Genomic DNA, 18,193 nt, shown 5'->3' with positions numbered 1-18,193 from the left:
AAGCAATTTACAATTTGTTATCTTACTCTAGAAATTATTTATACTATATATTAGTGTACTTGTTTTTTCACTATTGCCACATTCAGCTGAACTTATGAGGCTTTCTGACACCGCACTGCTGTACAAATGTCTGTGTGTAATGCAGTGTTGTACTATTCAGTGCAGCTGCATGGGATCAGAGTTGCAACAGAGAGCAATGCAGAGTGCTGTGCATTCTGCATTGCTCTTTAAAACACATGGCCACCTGTATCACAACACGGCAGTGTGCCAGGCCTTGGTCCTTTGCTGAAAGCATAAACCTACCCTTATCCTTTTCCATTTCACTTTGATAATATATTTTATGGGAACCTCCATGCTGATAAAGTATTTTAAAAAGATATTAGCAGCTAAATCTAATGTGTAAACCGTCTTGGTTAGAGGTATAAACATTCTTGGTCAGAAAATGATGAAATGTGGCGATACATTTTGTTAATGATAACACTATTATGAACTACCACACTTTTTGTTACCTTTTTGGTAACGAGTCTATCGATTGCTGTACAAGCGCCCTTTCCACAGCTAGTCTGAAGCTTGGTGTATGACTATCTTCCTCTAACAGCCGAGCTGTCAAATCCTTATCAAAGCCAGGATCCTGTCCCTGGAACAAAGGTAAAAGAAGCAATATTTCACCACAGCTGAAATTTGATTCCTGAAGTTTAATTCCCCATCAATCAGTAAACCCAAGCTACGCACAGTGTTGGAGCTAGTAAGCTCTGAGTTCCCTACCCTCAGTGGAGTTGACTCTGGCCGGAGCTGCTTGCTGCTGATAACAAGTGTCCGATAACAGTGTCTGCATGTTTCATCAGATACTGCCTGTGTTAGAGGCAGGATATTGCTCTAGCTGGAAGTTAGCAATTGTGTTTGTTGCAGTTGGCATTCAGTTTAGAGGTGGTGGGGTGAGTTCCCTGGAGGTGAGAGGTCCAGGGCTTGCCCACACTTCCCTCTAGGTGTCGCATGGTGGTTTGGGGGCCCCAGTGAGTGAGAGAGACCTGGAGTTTTTCATTTTTCAGGCCTCATGTTTTCTTTTTTCTAGAAGAGCTTTTGAAAACCAGGCCACCTTGGATGAGCGGAGCCTGGAGATCAGCAGGACAATCCAAGTCAGGTGTGACCCAGTCTCTGAGCTTATCTGACCAGGCCTCCAGGCAAGCTCCTGGGCTGTCATGTGGACCAGTGTTTGTGATTTTGTGTTAGTTCCTGTCACATTTATGTTGTTAATCATGTGCATTATGCTCCCATGATTGTATCTTACTTTGTAGGAATTTATTGAAGAACAGACAAGACAAAACATTTATATTGTTCTTTGCTCCTGGTGGACTCAAAGCACCAGAGCTGCAGCCACTCAAGGCGCACTCCACAGGCGACCAGGATCATTAGGGATCCTTGCCCAAAAACTCCTTACTGTTTTATTTACTGGCTTAAGCTGGGATTCTAACCCTTGTCATAGGCCTCAAAACCAACATCAAAGACAACAGCCCTACTAGTACGCCATCCAGCTGCCCCAAGAACAGAACGAATCAACAGTGCATGACATGTGTGGCTGCATAATATCTGTGCATTGGTTCTTGAGTAAATAAAACATCATTGTCCTTCAAGCTTACCTTGATGAGCCACAGAGCTGCTTGCCTGGAGGCCTGGTCAGATAAGCTCAGAGACTGGGTCACACCTGACTTGGATTGTCCTGCTGATCTCCAGGCTCCGCTCATCCAAGGTGGCCTGGTTTTCAAAAGCTCTTCTAGAAAAAAGAAAACATGAGGCCTGAAAAATGAAAAACTGCAGGATATATAAGCCAGCATTGCTCCATTAACATCAGCTTAGTGTTAACAGTGTTTAAGCTAGCAATGTACTCAGTACATTCAGACAATCCACAGTTCATGAGTTTAGTGCTGGCGTGGAAATTACATATGTGCCGTACATCTTATCATTTGTATATGGGGACTGTGACTGTGTCAGTTGAAAAGGGCGCTGCCACAGATTTCCACGTAATTTTCCGCAATTAGCTGCTAGAAGTGGTGAAAGGGGTTCCCGTTATTTTTTAAAGCTACAGTATATCATGGAAATGTTTGTGGCTACAATACAGGAACTAATTTCTTCACTATAAGCCCTTAATTTTGCAGCTACAACGATCTCATTGAATGCTGTTTATATCTTTGACATAAAATGAGGCTACAACAATCACGCCAAATACGGTTTATATCTTTTGAAAATTGTGGCTAGTGATCTTACAGAACACCATTGTTATCTTTTACATAAAATGTGGCTACCAAGATTATGCCAAACATCGGTTACATCTTTCAAAAATTGCATCTACAGCAATTTCACTGAATACCATGGTTAAGAATAGGCACCATCATGGGGGGATTAAGGGTAGGCGCCGCATGGCAGTTTAAGGTTACGCACCATCATAGGCACAAGCATGGGGCTTTAAGGTTAGGGCCTTGAGGAGGGGTTTAAAGTTATGTGCCAGGGGGTTAAGGTTGGGCACCATCATGGGGCATTAACGTTAGGGACCAGAAGGGTTTAAAATTAGACATCACCATGAAGGGTTAACTTTATGGTCAGGTCAGGGTTATATTTCAATAGCGACTACATCCAGCGCCCTTTTGTAAACAGAATCACGCACATCACTATAAACAGATACATTTTTATGAACAAAAGCATGTTTATCTGCTACTTCGGGCTTCCTTTTATAAACAAAATGACGTTTATTGGCTACATCTAACGCCCTTTTATAAATGAAATCAAATTTATCAGCTACATCCTTTTTTAAAGCACCTTTGTTACTTGTACACCTAGCGACATAAGGTTGTGTTCAGCTCAGCATGACATTAGCTTACTTTCAGATGCCCTTCAACTTAACATTCAATAGCATAGGAGGGATATCAGACTGATGTCTGTATATCAGAAGCTTGCATGCACTGGCTCTACCGATTACTCATTGCAGCCCTGAAACTGTACTGAGTGAGCGGCATGTGCTGTTCTATGCATGGGGGAGCAACGCGGGAGTGACATCATGTGGCGGACCAGGTAAATGGAAAGAACAATCCCAGTCGTCACTCAGGCAAAGTGATCCGCCAGGACAGATAGCTGGCTGAGAAGGGTCAATGGCAGCCGTACACATGCTGGTTATTGGCAGCCTTGCCAGAGTTTTATCGAGTGTGTGTATGGAGCTTTAAGCAATTACAATATATGATTAAGCATTTCCATGAATAACTATACACATACATTGATAAGATTTGTTTAAGCCGAGCTCTTTTAAACGTACATCTTTAAACATGAAAAAAGTGATTCTTTTAAAGCTCTAGTAATGTTTGTTTAGCCAATTCTGACTCTGTGTTTGTTGGCCCTCTAATCTCAGCATTCAGCGATACAATATCAAAGCATAAATACATACTATGGCAACAATGTAATGATACATGACAAAACATTCATGGAACGAGTTGTCCTAAGCTATGATGAAACTAAAATGTCTGTGGTAAGACCTAGATTAATATGCATTCCAGTCATATTGCTTCACCATCACCAGAAACATCCAGATCACAGTCATTACATCTGGTGACACTAGTTATCACAGTTCTGTGTTCAAAGCAAATCTCCACTACTTTTCTTTACAATTACAGGGTCAAAGCCATACCCACAGTGGCCACAGGAACTGATATGGGACCCAGTGGCATCAGGACTGACTTGTTCCTAAACTGTTGTCTGTCACGTTTTCTGTCTCCATCACACAAGACACCTATACTTAAACTGTGTTCTAGGGATGCTGTACAATTATAAGCAACTTGTTGCTCCGTCTATAATGAATTTTCCTATACAAATCCACGTCAGCATACCACGGGTTAGTCCCGCCCCTCTAACCCCCTCAGGACATGTAACTATAAATTTAAAGATGGCTGACAAGCCCAGTGCTTTTTTTCACCTGTCCTAGACTCGCTCAGGAATAAATTTAAAGAAGATACAAGGATTTTTTATTTTACTCTTACCTGGCTGTGTCTTCATAGCTTCCACTCAGGTTCTACCCCTCTCCTGAGTGAAGCTCTCACTTTCGTGACCTCTAAACGAGAGTCCTAGTGAGGGTCCCCCTTCTGCTGGTCTGTGGGGGTCGCGCATACCTGCTGCATATACAATGCGCAATGTCTCTTTTGATGCCGACAGGGTGGCGCTTCGTGTCCCCTAAAGCCTACTGTCCGGGTGGAAGCTGGCATCCGGCCATTGCGCATGTCAGGAATCATTTCCGCAATACAGTGCGCTCCACGGACGGCAGGACGCCACACTCAGCGCCATGACGTCATGCGCATGCGCCCTACCTCCAGGAAGACGCCGTTTTACACGGATATAACGCGGGGAGGCATGGAGAGGGTCGCTGAACGGCGCAAACAGATTCTCGCTGCTGGAAAGGTAGGGGGAGCGGAAAATCCTCCCAGGCTTCTTTTTCTTCTTGTGGTTACAACAGTGTTGACTGGAGCTACAATGTATTGTCTCTTTTCTCTTGTGCAGCCGGGGACATAGAAAGCTGTTCAGCCGTGCACATATATTCCCAGGAGATCAGGTGTGTCAATTGACTATCATCCTAGCCTCTCCATACAACCACTTTACGATTATATACTAAATGTATATATATATATCTATATATTTGTCTTAGGCATTTCTCATTTCCCAAGATGGAAACTGAGGACCCTCACACATCAGACCAGCATAATAGTGAAGGGTAAGAGGTTTTTAGCATAGTAAGTATTAGGTAGGAAAAGAGTGGGATAATAATTAACGGAAACATTCTGTTTTTCGTTTATGTGCTTTTTCTTAGACGTCAGACTGCCAATACTCCTAAAGAAGCTAGAACCTCAGGCACTCATAAAGCATCTACTGAATCAAGTGGGGGGTCCCCCTCTAGTGGAGGCTCAAGGAAGAGACAAGCATCCGTAGACAAACATAAAATTTATTGCTGGGCATGCGGAGACTATCCGCTACCAGGAAAACTAGTATGCGCGGATTGTCTCTATACCCTACCTAAAGAAAAACAAGCACCCAGCCCCGACTTGCCCTTACTTATAAAGGAAATAGTACAACAGACAATATCAGAACAATCAGCTTCCACCCCGACAGCTGTTAATTATGAAGATGAGGACTCCCTGTCTAATATGGAGGAATTTTATGAGGAAGATGGTATTAACATTGGATTTGACTTCGCCCTTATCAACCCCTTTATTAGATCGGTAAAGGAAGCCATCCAGTGGGAGGACCAATCTGAACCCCCCAGTAAATCCAAGAGTTACTATCCTCACCTCAAAAAGTCTACTACTACATTCCCTATTATGCAAGAAGTTAATGATTTGTTCAAGGATGAATGGTCTAAAATGGAAAGGAAGGTTTCTTTACACAATAGATTTACAAAGCTATACCCCTTAGAGGGTGACCTAATAACACAGATAGATAGCCCACCGATAGTGGATGCGTCAGTAGCCCGCCTGGCCAGACACATGACACTGCCCGCTGAGGACTCAGTACCCTTTAAGGACGGAATGGAAAGGAAGATGGACGCAGATTTAAAGAAAGTGTATACTGATGTTGGTGGTGCTTGCCGCCCTGCCATAGCGTTAACTTCAGTAGCCAAAGCTATGAAATCTTGGGCAGACAATATGGAGGGAGCAATCCAGGCAGGCCTTGACAAAAGGTCGCTTAGTGTAATGTTAGAAGATTTTCGGGTGGCGTCGGATTTTATCGGCGAAGCGTCTTTTGATATTATGCGTTCTTCCGCTCGGGCAATGTTGCATTCCGTAACTACTAAAAGGGCACTTTGGCTTAAGCCATGGTCGGCGGATCCTAATTCTAAATCTACATGGTGTAAAATTCCGTACGACGGGAAAAATCTTTTCGGTAACAGACTAGATTCAGCTATCAGTAGAGTCACTGGGGGTAGGTCTGGATTGCTCCCTCAAGATCGTCGCCCTAGGAGACAGCGCCCAATGACAAACAGATCAAACTTCCAGTCGCGTTCTAAGGACTTTTATACCAATAGAACTGGCCGCAATTTTCGTAGACAATGGCAGGGGGGCCAAACAGCTATCTCAAAATATAACAAACAGAGAGCCAACCCCTCAGGTCCCCAACCCGCAAAATCTTTCTGAAGCTACGCCCGTCCACATGGAGAAGGTGGGGGCAAGACTGTCAAGATACTTCGAAGTGTGGGCGAAGCATATAAACGATCAATGGGTTGTCGATACAGTGCAGAGAGGACACTTATGGGCGTTCAAGCAAGGGCCCCCACCAGACTATTTTCAGGAAACCAAAATCCCCAAAACAGGAAAGCACAAGGCGATACTTTTTCAATACATAAACGAACTATTGATCAAAGAGGCGGTGATAGAGGTACCACAACACCAAAGATTTGCGGGGTTCTACTCCCCGCTCTTCTTTGTGACCAAGAAGAGCGGAGAACTTCGCCCGGTATTAGACCTGAGATGCCTAAACAGTCAAATCTCATTAGAATCGTTCAAGATGGAATCACTACAAACGATAATCCCATCAATCCAGTTGGAAGATTGGCTTATATCAATCGATCTAGCAGATGCCTATCTCCACATCCCAATACAGGGTTTATATCAAAGATACCTCAGATTCGCAGTAGGGACACAACATTACCAATTCAGGGTTCTACCGTTCGGCATCTCAACGGCCCCGAGAACATTTACCAAAGTCCTTGTCACCATAATCGCACTACTCAGGAAGGAAGGCCTACGCGTCCACGCTTATTTAGACGACATTCTTTTAATAGCAGAGTCAGAACAGCTGGCCCTACAACACAGAGACATACTGCTACAAACACTCCAACAATTTGGGTGGCTAATCAATTGGAAGAAGAGCAGTTTAATACCATCCCTTTCTAGGGGCCGAAATCAATACTCACCAAAATATAATAAAGCTTCCGCAGGACAAAGTCAACAATGTGATTTCCAGAGTGGAGACCGTACAGCACGAGCACAGACTGACGGCAAGGGAATGGTTGAGAATACTGGGGACTATGACGTCAACTATCCCCATGGTAAGGTGGGCGATGTGGAACACCAGAATATGCCAGAGGAATTTCCTGGACGTATGGGATGGGAAGAGCATGAAACAACAGATAAAGATTCATCCCTCGACGAGAGTTCAATTGAACTGGTGGCGGAACCCGAGCAACTTACTAAATTGCCACAGGCTACGAGAGACAGTGCCATTGATATTGACGACCGATGCAAGTCACAGGGGCTGGGGTGCACACCTCAATCAACATTATGCTCAAGGAGTATGGAGTTTCTCAGCCAAGAAGGTGTCGGCGAACATATTGGAGCTGAAAGCAGCATTCAAAGCACTGCAACACTTTGCGGGGATAATACAAGGCAAACATGTACTGATAAGGATGGACAACACGGCAGCGGTATCTTATGTGCAGAATCAGGGGGGCACGCACAGTCGAACCCTGCTGAGGGAAGTTTGCCCCATCTTGAACTGGGCACAGAAGAATTTATTGCACCTACAAGCGATACATATTCCAGGAGTACAAAATGTTATAGCGGACAGCCTCAGTCGTTACGAATACGACAACAACGAGTGGTCACTAAACATGGAGGTATTCGAAATGATTTACAGACACTGGGGCCATCCTCAGATAGATCTGATGGCAACACCATCCAACACGAAATGCAGACGATTTCTCTCCCGATACAGATTCCAAGAAGCAGTGGGTTGGGATGCGCTGACAACACACTGGGAAGCCACCTTTGCGTACGTCTTTCCGCCAGTACCACTCATATACCGCATACTTATGAAGATCCAGCAAGAGAGGACAACTGTACTAGCAGTGATTCCGAACTGGCCCCGCAGGCCCTGGTACCCGCTACTCCGCAAACTAGCTATAGCACCACCACTGCCTCTTCCGTGCAATCACGATCTGCTAACGCAGGGAGATCTACTCCATCCGAATCCGTCAGTGCTTGCTTTGACGGCATGGAAACTGAAAAGCAGAAGCTGATCACCTTAGGTTGTTCTGAGGCTGTAATCCAGACACTAATACAGTCTAGGAGAAACTCTACCAATTCCACTTACCATCGCATATGGGGTAAATACATAGAAGTAATGACCAAAATTAATGTAAACCCATACGAGCCTAAGGTCACAGATATATTACATTTTTTACAGCAGGGCCTAGATTTGGGATTGGGGGTAAATACGCTAAAAGTGCACATCTCAGCAATTTCAGCATTGACAGATAAAAGGTGGGCAACGCATCAACTAATTATTCAATTTATAAAGGCAGTAACTAAACTAAGACCACCAAGGAAAAATTTAAACCCACAGTGGGACTTGCCCTTAGTCCTACAGGGCCTAGCACTGCCACCGTTTGAACCACTACAGAACTGTTCGCTAGAGAACCTAACGATAAAAATTGCATTTCTTATTGCCATCACGTCGGCTCGTCGTAGCTCTGAAATTCAAGCACTGGCATGTACTGAGCCCTTTCTGCAGTTTTTCCATGACAGGATAACTCTGCGTCCAGTTCAAGAATTTATCCCCAAGGTGGCAACTACATACCACTTCAGCCAAGAATGGAACCTGCCAGGTTTTACAGATGACGCAATGCAATATCCAAAGGCTCTTGACATTCCATCAATACTAGCCACCTACCTGGAGCTCACTAAGGGGTTTCGTAAAACCAATAGACTCTTTATTATAACAAAGGGATATAGAAAGGGCCATCCTGCTACAACTAGAACGATAGCCACTTGGATGATAGCAGCTATAAAAGCAGCATATAGAGCTAGGGGCATGGAAGCGCCACAGGAAATCAGGGCCCATTCCACTAGGGGAATATCAGCTTCATGGGCAGCTTATGCTAGAGTTTCCCCTGAGACTATCTGCAGGGCCGCCAATTGGTCATCCATTAATACCTTCATTACCCACTACAAGGTGGACCCAGCGGCAAGCACAACTTCAGAATTTGGCAGAAATATATTGCTTTCTTCACGTATGATTTAAATATGTGTATTTCACAATAAAAGTTATATTGCAGCATTCTAGTTTGTACCCACCCATTTTTGTCCTTGAGGTAATAGTTAAATCCCGTGGTATGCTGACGTGGATTTGTATAGGAAAACGGAAAATTGTATACTTACCTGACGGTAATTTTCCTTTCCTGTACAAATTCCACGTCAGCATACGGGATTACCCACCCCATTGAACGATTTAATTCTAGGGAGACAGGCCTAGTTACAAAAAAGCACTGGGCTTGTCAGCCATCTTTAAATTTATAGTTACATGTCCTGAGGGGGTTAGAGGGGCGGGACTAACCCGTGGTATGCTGACGTGGAATTTGTACAGGAAAGGAAAATTACCGTCAGGTAAGTATACAATTTTCCTTTATCACATTTGGACCATAAATCCCGATGGAGGCCAAAATCAGTGGTTAGAGGAGCAAAGGCCAGCTGCCAGCTAGGAAGTACCACTTACTAAATTATAGTACTTGTGGAGGGAACAAAAGGATAAGGTCTCTTTCACAGTGCGATGCTAAAGTCGGACGTTAAAACAACATTTAACGCAGAATAACTCACTGCAATGAATAATCAATGCCCTGTTCACAGTGCACATGTTGCGTTGGTGTCTAACGCTGCACGTTAAAGAGAACCCGAGGCGGGGTTCTTCCATCGCAATCCATATACAGAGGCTGGGTCTGTTTATAGAGCCCAGCCTCTGTTGCTAGTTAGTTTCTTTTAAAGCCCCCCCCTGCGCGCTGTCAGACCCCATAAAACACAGCCGCGCAGGCGACACGCAGCGTGTCGCAGCCGGCTGTGTTTAGCTCACTACAGTCAGTCTCGACGCTCCCCCGCCTCCTGAATCTCTCCGGTCCCCGCCCACATCCCTTCCCTCGCCGCTGATTGGAGAAAAGGGACGCAGGCGGGGACCGGAGCGATTCAGGAGGCGGGGGAGCAGCCAAGACTAACAGTAGTGAGGTAAACACAGCCGCGTAGCGCGGCTGTGTTTTATGGGGTCTGACAGCACGCAGGGGGGGCTTTGGAGGGAACTAACTAGCAACAGAGGCTGGGCTCTATAGACAGACCCAGCCTCTGTATATGGATTGCGATGGAAGAACCCCGCCTCATGTTCTCTTTAAGTGAATGTACTGCATGCAGTGCGTTATACACGTTATTAGCTGCATTAGACTGTTTGCACATGCTCAGTAATGACTTGGAAGCATGCTTTACATTGCCTGTATGCTCTGCTCTATGCAACGATAACGGGGCATTAAGTTGCATTGTGACTTTTTTGGGGGTGTTGCGTTGTAATTTGCATTGGGACTTTAACGTCGCATCAAAACGCAATGTCCTACTGTGAAAGAGGCCTCTAAGGCAACAATGTGGGTCCTTCAACTTCCTAAGCTACTTGTTCTTTGCTAATGGCAGCCAAGTATTTCACCCCATATGATTATGTGCAGCACATCTAACCCACAGACTGTCCACAGGTGAGTGTTCTGATATTATAAGGGTTAATATTTCAACTGCTTTGGGGAAATGTCTTGTTAAATCTATGCCTTAATTTTGGATGTCGCAATTGCTCACATGTTTATGGTCGTCAGGGTTATATTTCAATAGCGACTACATCCAGCGCCCTTTTGTAAACACAGCTGTCTAATGACCGATCCGTACTCCAAATTGACTCCTGACCCTGTGATCATTTTAAGCCAATCACAGTGATCATTGAGATGAAATTAAAACAGGCTCTGGTGCTGGAGAGATTAATGTTACCTGTACCACAAGAAAAACGCCCCTGGGGGGTACTCACCTCGGGGGGGGGGGGGGGGGGAAGCCTCTGGATACTATCGAGGCTTCCCGCATCCTCCTCCATCCCACGGTGGTCTTGCTCTGGCCCACGGAAACCACAGCCGACAAATTTTCAGGCTGTACAATATTTACCTTTCCCTGTTCCAGCAGGGGCGCTGTTTCGGCTCTCGGTTTGGAAATAGGCAATAATAGCCGATCTCAGTCAGGTCCACTCTACTGTGCAGGGGACGATTGTGAGTGGCGCAGGCGCAGAAGATGCTGACCTGGCGAGGTCGGCATGTGCAATGGGGGGGACCCCGGCCCTGGGACACTGGAGCTGCGGCATGGGACAGATAGGATGCCAGGGGATGGAGGAAGCATCAGGTAAGTAAATCTTGTATTTTTTTCACCTCAGACCTGTCCTTTTACATTTAAAGTCCGGACAGAACATTTTTAGTAGTTTTTTTTATAACCTATTTTGATATATGAAAGTCCAACTAAGCCCCAAATTGAACAAGCCAAATTATTTTAGAAGTCTATAGAATCAAGGTAATGGACAGAATATCCATTTAATAGGCTAAATGGTCTTGCCACTGCACCAACTGTTTCTTCCTCTCCTCTGTGGATTCAGTTGTTGGGTAGGTCAGATAAGGTGTGACCATATGACGCACAAGTAAGGAGGAACAGAAGAAGAACAAAAAAATATTTCTCAGCATTCCTATATTACAGTAAAAACTATGGGTCTACATGAAGAGGCTTGTAGTTCAGTAAGTAGCCCTTGATAGTTATTGAAAAAAATGCTGCGCCACCACAATAAAGACAATTAATATGTCGTTACTACAATGATATCACTAAACACAATACACATAAATGTCCTTAGATCCAGAGCAATGGTTGGAGTGCGCTGTGTTGAATCCTCTAGAAGTGTTTTTACATCAGTAACATCCACTGCGCGCTACCATATCTGTAAAACAATCTGACATAGCGTAACCTGCTTTCTTTGCATATAACTACACCCACATCAACCGTGTCAATGGTGAGATAGAGCCCGTGCAGAACTCCCTCCACCTCTAATAACAGAGCAGCTCACCAAATGATGACCACCAATCTACAGGTGGGATTCACGCTCAGCATGTGGTACTCAGGGGCTCATCAGTAATCCACATCCATGATATCATAAAAAAGGCCTTTATTCCTCAATAAAAAACATAAAAAACGTCATTGCGTAACATCCAACTGTCATATAAAACACACTGCGCCTCTCGCGCCCTCTATGAACTTACAAGCTCCAGAGGAGAAGTAGGCATATCACAACGGCAGGGCTGTCCGGCTTCCACTGTTTCACTGCTGGGTCCGTTCGCGGCGTCCCGCTCGTTCCCCTACAATCAGCGGCTTACCCGGACTTCCGTGTTATGCGTCAGGCGTACTGGCTCCGCCCTACGCGTTTCGTCACAAGACTCATCAGAAGAACTAGCCATACACTGTCACTGGGAAATACCAAAACTCCATTGTTGCAATCATGATTGAAATGAATACTAAGCAACTTCTTGAATTCGCTGCTTTAGCGAGAAATGAAAGGAAACTCTGTTACCATATGTTTGCTGATGACTCCTATGATGATTTAAAACAGTTAATTTTACAGGTTCAGTCCTACATCAGAGAAGAAATCTTTCCTTATGAGTTAGAGGATTTCTTGTCTGTATTACAGGAATGTTGTTCTGAAGCCCAACCAAGTTCAGTTAATTTTTCTTCCTGCTCTCAGCCGCCAGTACCTGTAAGAATTAACTTATCAGACCCCATTAAAGATCCAGCTACCTCTTGGAATCAAGCCAAATCCTTGCCAGTAATTAAACAGACTAAGCCAATTAAATTCAATCATAATCCTGCTGCTTCCATTAATACTGAATTTGCATTTGCTTCAGCTATGGACGTTGACTGGACCATCCAGCATAATAAGTATTATTCCCTGCTTGCAGAGAGACAAATCTGACTGTTATAAGAAATTGTCAGCATATTCCCATGAAGAGTTAATGCAAATAATTATGCATGTTAAATCTTTTATGCAACAGGGCAATATAGCAGAAACTGAGGTGCAATCTTTATTGCAGATTCTGCAAACCCTTGTTACAGTAAGAGATCATTCTACCACCTGGACTCAAACCAGAACCCTACCAGTTTTTCACAACAAATTCTCCAAAATAACAAACCAGACCAAACCAACTCAAACAAATTCGGTTCCTGCTACTCAGAGTCATTTATCTACCCCCATCAAGAGTGATTGGGATCCCCCATTCGGATAGTGGGAAATTGAGGCTTTAAATGATGAATTGAGGTATGACTGGGAATCATTTTCTGATGACTATGCAATAAGATGCAAAGTTTTTGTCTGCATGCATTAAGTCTGCAACAGCTCTGATAAATATGAATGTTTGTACACGTGACTTTGTGGCCCCGTTGATTGATGCATGGGAAAAGATTTTGCATGCAAATTTTCCTTTTGCTGATGTTTCTAGCAGTCAGTTTATGCAGCACTCAGTAACCAATGGTAACCTTGTCAGTTCCAGTACCAAGTTTGTTAACTTTGATCCAGTATTTCAGCCTGAACAAATTGATCATATGTTTGCTTATCTTAAGAAAGACAGGGATCGTTTTCTTGAATTTTACTTAGAAAAAGGGGATCTTTATGTGTTGGCATGCATGCGTGCAGTTCAATCTATGGTTGATCATAAACTTTGTAAGCATGAACCTGCCTCAGCTTTAATAATCGCTTGGCAAAAGATTCTGTCGTCCTATTCCCATGTTTATCCTTCCTCTGTTAACTCCGTACCTACCTCTGACCAGAACTCACCACCTACAGCAGCTAAAACCCACTCCAGAGACTTTAATTTGTCTTCACCTGTGATTCAAAAGAAACCTGTTCCTTTGCAGACAGCTATCAGATCCACACCCTGGTCATTCCAGCATCCAGCAACCACATACATAGACTCTCACAAATTTACGCCTGCCTCCACACTAGTTCAGAAGACAAAGACAAGACGCAAATATTTTCCTACATCTTCCATCCTTCCAGTTACCTCCACAAGGACTACAACAGCTATGTTGACAGCTTCTGCAGACCCACAAACCGTTTCTTTGCAGAAACAGGTGCTATCTGTATTCCAACCTGCCGTTTCAGCTGTATCCACCACTTCTGCCATGCCTGTGCCAGCCACCTCTGCCATGCCTGTGCCAGCCACCTCTGCCATGCCTGTGCCAGCCAGGTCCCTGTCTGTAGGCTCAGAAGCACCCTTGCCTGTCAGCTTGCTGACCCCTCTGTCAGACGGTTTGGCGGAGTCTCTGTCGGTCGGCTTGGCTGTGTCCATGTTGATCAGTTTGGCAGTGGCCCGGTCGGACAGCTCGGCAGAACCCCTGCCAGCCAGTTCGGCGGTGGACTCTCCAGACGTCTCAGTGGATCTCATGCCAGTTGTTCCAGCAGAGTCTCAGTCTGCCGTTTCAGCAGAACCGCACATTACAGCTCAGCCGAAGGCCCAGCCAGATGCTCGACCATTAGGTCTGTCAGCTACCCGATCTAAGGTTCAGCTGATTGCTCTGCCGAAGGTCTTGCAGCTATGCAGCCAGTGGTCCAGCCAGTCGCTCAGCCAAAGGTCCAGCTTTCTCAAATCCCTGCTGATGTCCATTGCCCTCTGACTTCTGCTAGAGCCCAGACTCTCGCTGACATTCATTCCGCACAGGTGTCTGACACTGAGTTCCCACTGATTCCCACTGTTATGCAGTTCCCACAGTCATCCACTGAAATCCAGACACCAAAAACACCTGTTGATGCTGTTTTCACAGGTTTCCACTGAGGCCCTGTACTCATTTACACCTGCCGAGACCCAGTTCTCCCGATGCTCTGCTGAAAGTCAGTCCCCACAGTTTACTGCTGAGGCACAGTGCACACACATTTTGGCTGATGGTTTATTCTCAAAAATTTCTGTTCCTCCGGAGACTCTGCATTCATTAATTAGTGCCCAGCCTTACGAACTTTTGCCTGAGATTATCCAGTCTGCTGCTTTGCCTGCCCTACTGGTAAATGACTTTCAGTTTATCCATCCTGATAGTGTCCAGTCTGCTGTTCCTGCTCCTGATAACCTACAGTCTGCTGTTCCTGCTCCTGATGACCTACAGTCTGCTGTTCCTGCTCCTGATGACCTACAGTCTGCTGTTCTTGCTCCTGATGACCTACAGTCTGCTGTTCTTGCTCCTGATGACCTACAGTCTGCTGTTCCTGCTCCTGATGACCTACAGTCTGCTGTTCCTGCTCCTGATCACCTACAGTCTGCTGCTCCTGTTGCCTCCAATTCTGCAGTTCCTGCTCCTGTTGCCTCCAAGTCTGCAGTTCCTGCTCCTGTTGCCTCCAAGTCTGCAGTTCCTGCTCCTGTTGCCTCCAAGTCTGCAGTTCCTGCTCCTGTTGCCTCCAAGTCTGCAGTTCCTGCCGATGCCCTCCCGTCTGCTGCTCCTGCCGATGCCCTCCCATCTACTACTCTTCTTGAGGGTGTTTTGTTCTTCCTGTTGGTATTCAGCTTACTGTGCTACTCGACTATGGATCCAGGATTCTTACGGGTGTTCTGCCTATTGCTTCTCCAGTTGGTTCCTGGTTTCCTGAATTTCCAAAAGGCCTCCAATTTTCTTTGCTGCTTGGTGATCTTAAATGTATTCAGCCCGGTAACATTTGAGTTCCTTCCTTATCTATTACTGCACAGTGTTCTGACTAAATTGCTACCTGCCTTTTTGCCCAGTGTTTCCTGGGATCCAGGTGGGTGTGAGTTCATGTGGAGCGTCCAGAGGCCGCTCCTTGAGGGGGGGGGGGGGGGTAATGTCTCGATCTACATCTGCTGGTAACATCATGAACTCTATGGATGGACTTCCTATGTCTCACCAGCAGATGTCACCAATCTCTTCAGGGAGTGTGCAGCCTGAACTGCTTTCTGCCCACCAGCAGAGGTCTCTATTTCCAGAAACATTTCTGTTAGACTGCTAATGAAGGCAGGTCTGGGATCACATGGACATTGTCACCTGACCTCCCAGCACACTATTTAACCAGCTTCAGCAGACCAGTTCAGTGCTAGTTCTTCAAGCCTGTTTCCTGGACCTGATCCCCGAGTTCTAGCCTTCCCTGCTTTGCTCTTGTTACCTGCCGTGTATGACCTTTTTTGCTATTTCCTCGACTAATCTTTTGCCTAAGTGATTATATCTCTGTATGATTTCCTGGTTTGACTCTGCTTGTATGACTATCCGTTGCCTGTCTATCTGCTTTAGTCGCCTTGTGTATGTATATATTGTATATAGTTTATGTGTATATATATTTACCAGGTTCCAGGGTTTAGTGTGCACACTAGTGATATATGCTTAAGGCTGCCTTGCATATTCATTATATGCAAGGAGCACTTAGTGTATATATATCCCTGACTATTACTAGTCCTGTGTATGGTTTCCTTTTTGCAGTTGCATCTTTTCTTATTTTTGCCTGGTTTCCGTGCATGAAGCTAATGTACGTTTGATGCTATGTGCTTAACTTATGTTGCAATAAACCTTGTTGTTTTTCCCTATTCCTGGCCTGAGTCTTGGTGTATTTCCACATTAGTGACTAACCTGCAATTCCTATGCACTGCATGTGATGTTTTATGTTACCAGTGCATTGGTATCGTAACACTTCTGCTTGTACATGCCTGAAGATAATATATTCTAATACTGGTAACTTGTGAATAATTGTTCAACATAGTGATGACAGAAGTTGGCTTTTTGAGGCCATGCTACTACTCAGTGGCAGGGCCGGATTTTCCATAAGGCACTGTAGGCATGTGCCTACAGGCGCCTGACGATGGAAAGATGGCTCACTTCCCTCCTAGGGTACCTCCCTCCCTCGTTTTCTATGCAGAATCCTGAGCGAAGTATAAATGAGGGGTTGCTTACCCGGCTCTCAGCATTCCACTGACGAGCTACCTTCAGCCGAGGGCACCTTTAGCCACCAAATACTTGGGGGTACCTTAAGTTACTTAATATTGAGGGTACCACTGGCTACCTAATACTAAGGGGAACCTGTGCCTACCTATGCCAGGCAGAGGAAGTAGGGGAAATGTTGCAGTTGGGCCAGCGATCACACTTGTGGTACGGTTTGTTGGGGGGGGAGTCTAGGGTGCCAGAACATCTGTGCCTATAGGCTCCTGTGATGTAAATCCTTGTCTGCTCAGTGGATATAGTTATAAACACACCACACACACACAAAAAAGACAAATGGAAAGTCCCAGTCTGCTATTTCCTACTTGAAAAAGTTATGCGTGAAAATTCAGTTTTTTGCTTTTGTCGGTTTTTTTTTTTTTTTATAAAAACAGAATTTTGAAAAATATTTTATCGCCTTATCCATCTTCTAGAATAGAACATCAGATCAATCACACCTCGTAATGAACTATCTGGCAGTGATATAATAGCCACAGCATCCCTCTCCCAATATCCCTGAAGCCCGTCGCAATTAAATTCAATGGAACAGGTTACACTTCCTGCGATGCAATGCGGCGGAAGTGGTTCAACTGACGTAGAGGCTGCAGTGTGTTGTCGCGCAGCACCAGAAGCAATGCAAGTTAATGGTAATGCAAACATTTTGAATATTTCTTGCGTATGCGCAGATGCTGATTTCAGGTGGCATATTTTCTGTCCGGCACTATGCATGTGACTAAAGGGAGAAACTTTTTGGGGATGTTTCCTGTGGATTTCCTTGGTGCAGTCTGCCACAAGTAACAAAGTGATTGTAATGGTGCATTGTGTTGCGATAGCCATTTTTCCATGTACAAATTGCACCACACCAAGTGTAAAAGGACCCTTAGGCTAGTAGTGGAACTATAACAAGGATGCCATCAGGATATTCAGGACTATAAAGCATCTCCAAGCAATAGCACAGGAAATAGGGGCTGCAGAAATTGAAACTTCACTGTGGATCAGAGCTCCCAAGCAGAGCCTTCCTTTAGCCATATCATTAACTCTTGATTGTTGCTACAATAATAATGATCACTACTTTGTACAGCAATAATCATTAATAAAGTGTACACTCCTCCTGCCTGGCTTGACTCAGGCCTTGACTGTCTTTGAAAGCATGTATATGAGCTACGTAATGCAGTAAAGAGGAACATGCCTCTCTAGTGATGCACTTATTGTACAAAGGAAAACTTAATCAGAATTAAAGACACAGTCGTCAGACTCCAACCTCTGCATAAGTGGAGGACCTCCCTAAATTGTTGGCTCTATACCCAATACTGGGCCATGTGGTAGGATTTATCACAGACTAGCGGAACAAATATTGTATGTTTATTATCCTGGAAATTAAACCAACATAA

At 44.8% G+C, this 18,193-nt stretch overlaps 1 protein-coding gene across 1 annotated transcript in view; it reads right to left on the bottom strand.

Moving 5' to 3' along the window:
• Positions 1 to 18,193, bottom strand: part of ECT2L (epithelial cell transforming 2 like) — a 101,910-nt gene that overhangs the window by 53,356 nt on the left and 30,361 nt on the right. The window contains exons 5-6 of the mRNA XM_068279498.1: positions 1,638 to 1,771; positions 510 to 637 (exon numbers count right to left, since the gene is read on the bottom strand). Coding sequence (XP_068135599.1) covers positions 510 to 637; positions 1,638 to 1,771 — 262 coding nt within the window. The remainder of the gene's footprint in view (positions 1 to 509; positions 638 to 1,637; positions 1,772 to 18,193) is intronic.

This window comes from Hyperolius riggenbachi, chromosome 4 (genome assembly GCF_040937935.1).
Source record: "Hyperolius riggenbachi isolate aHypRig1 chromosome 4, aHypRig1.pri, whole genome shotgun sequence".
Lineage (NCBI taxonomy): Eukaryota > Metazoa > Chordata > Amphibia > Anura > Hyperoliidae > Hyperolius > Hyperolius riggenbachi.
The sequence above is the reverse complement of the archived record's forward strand: the minus strand, read 5'-3'. Positions and strand labels throughout refer to the sequence as shown.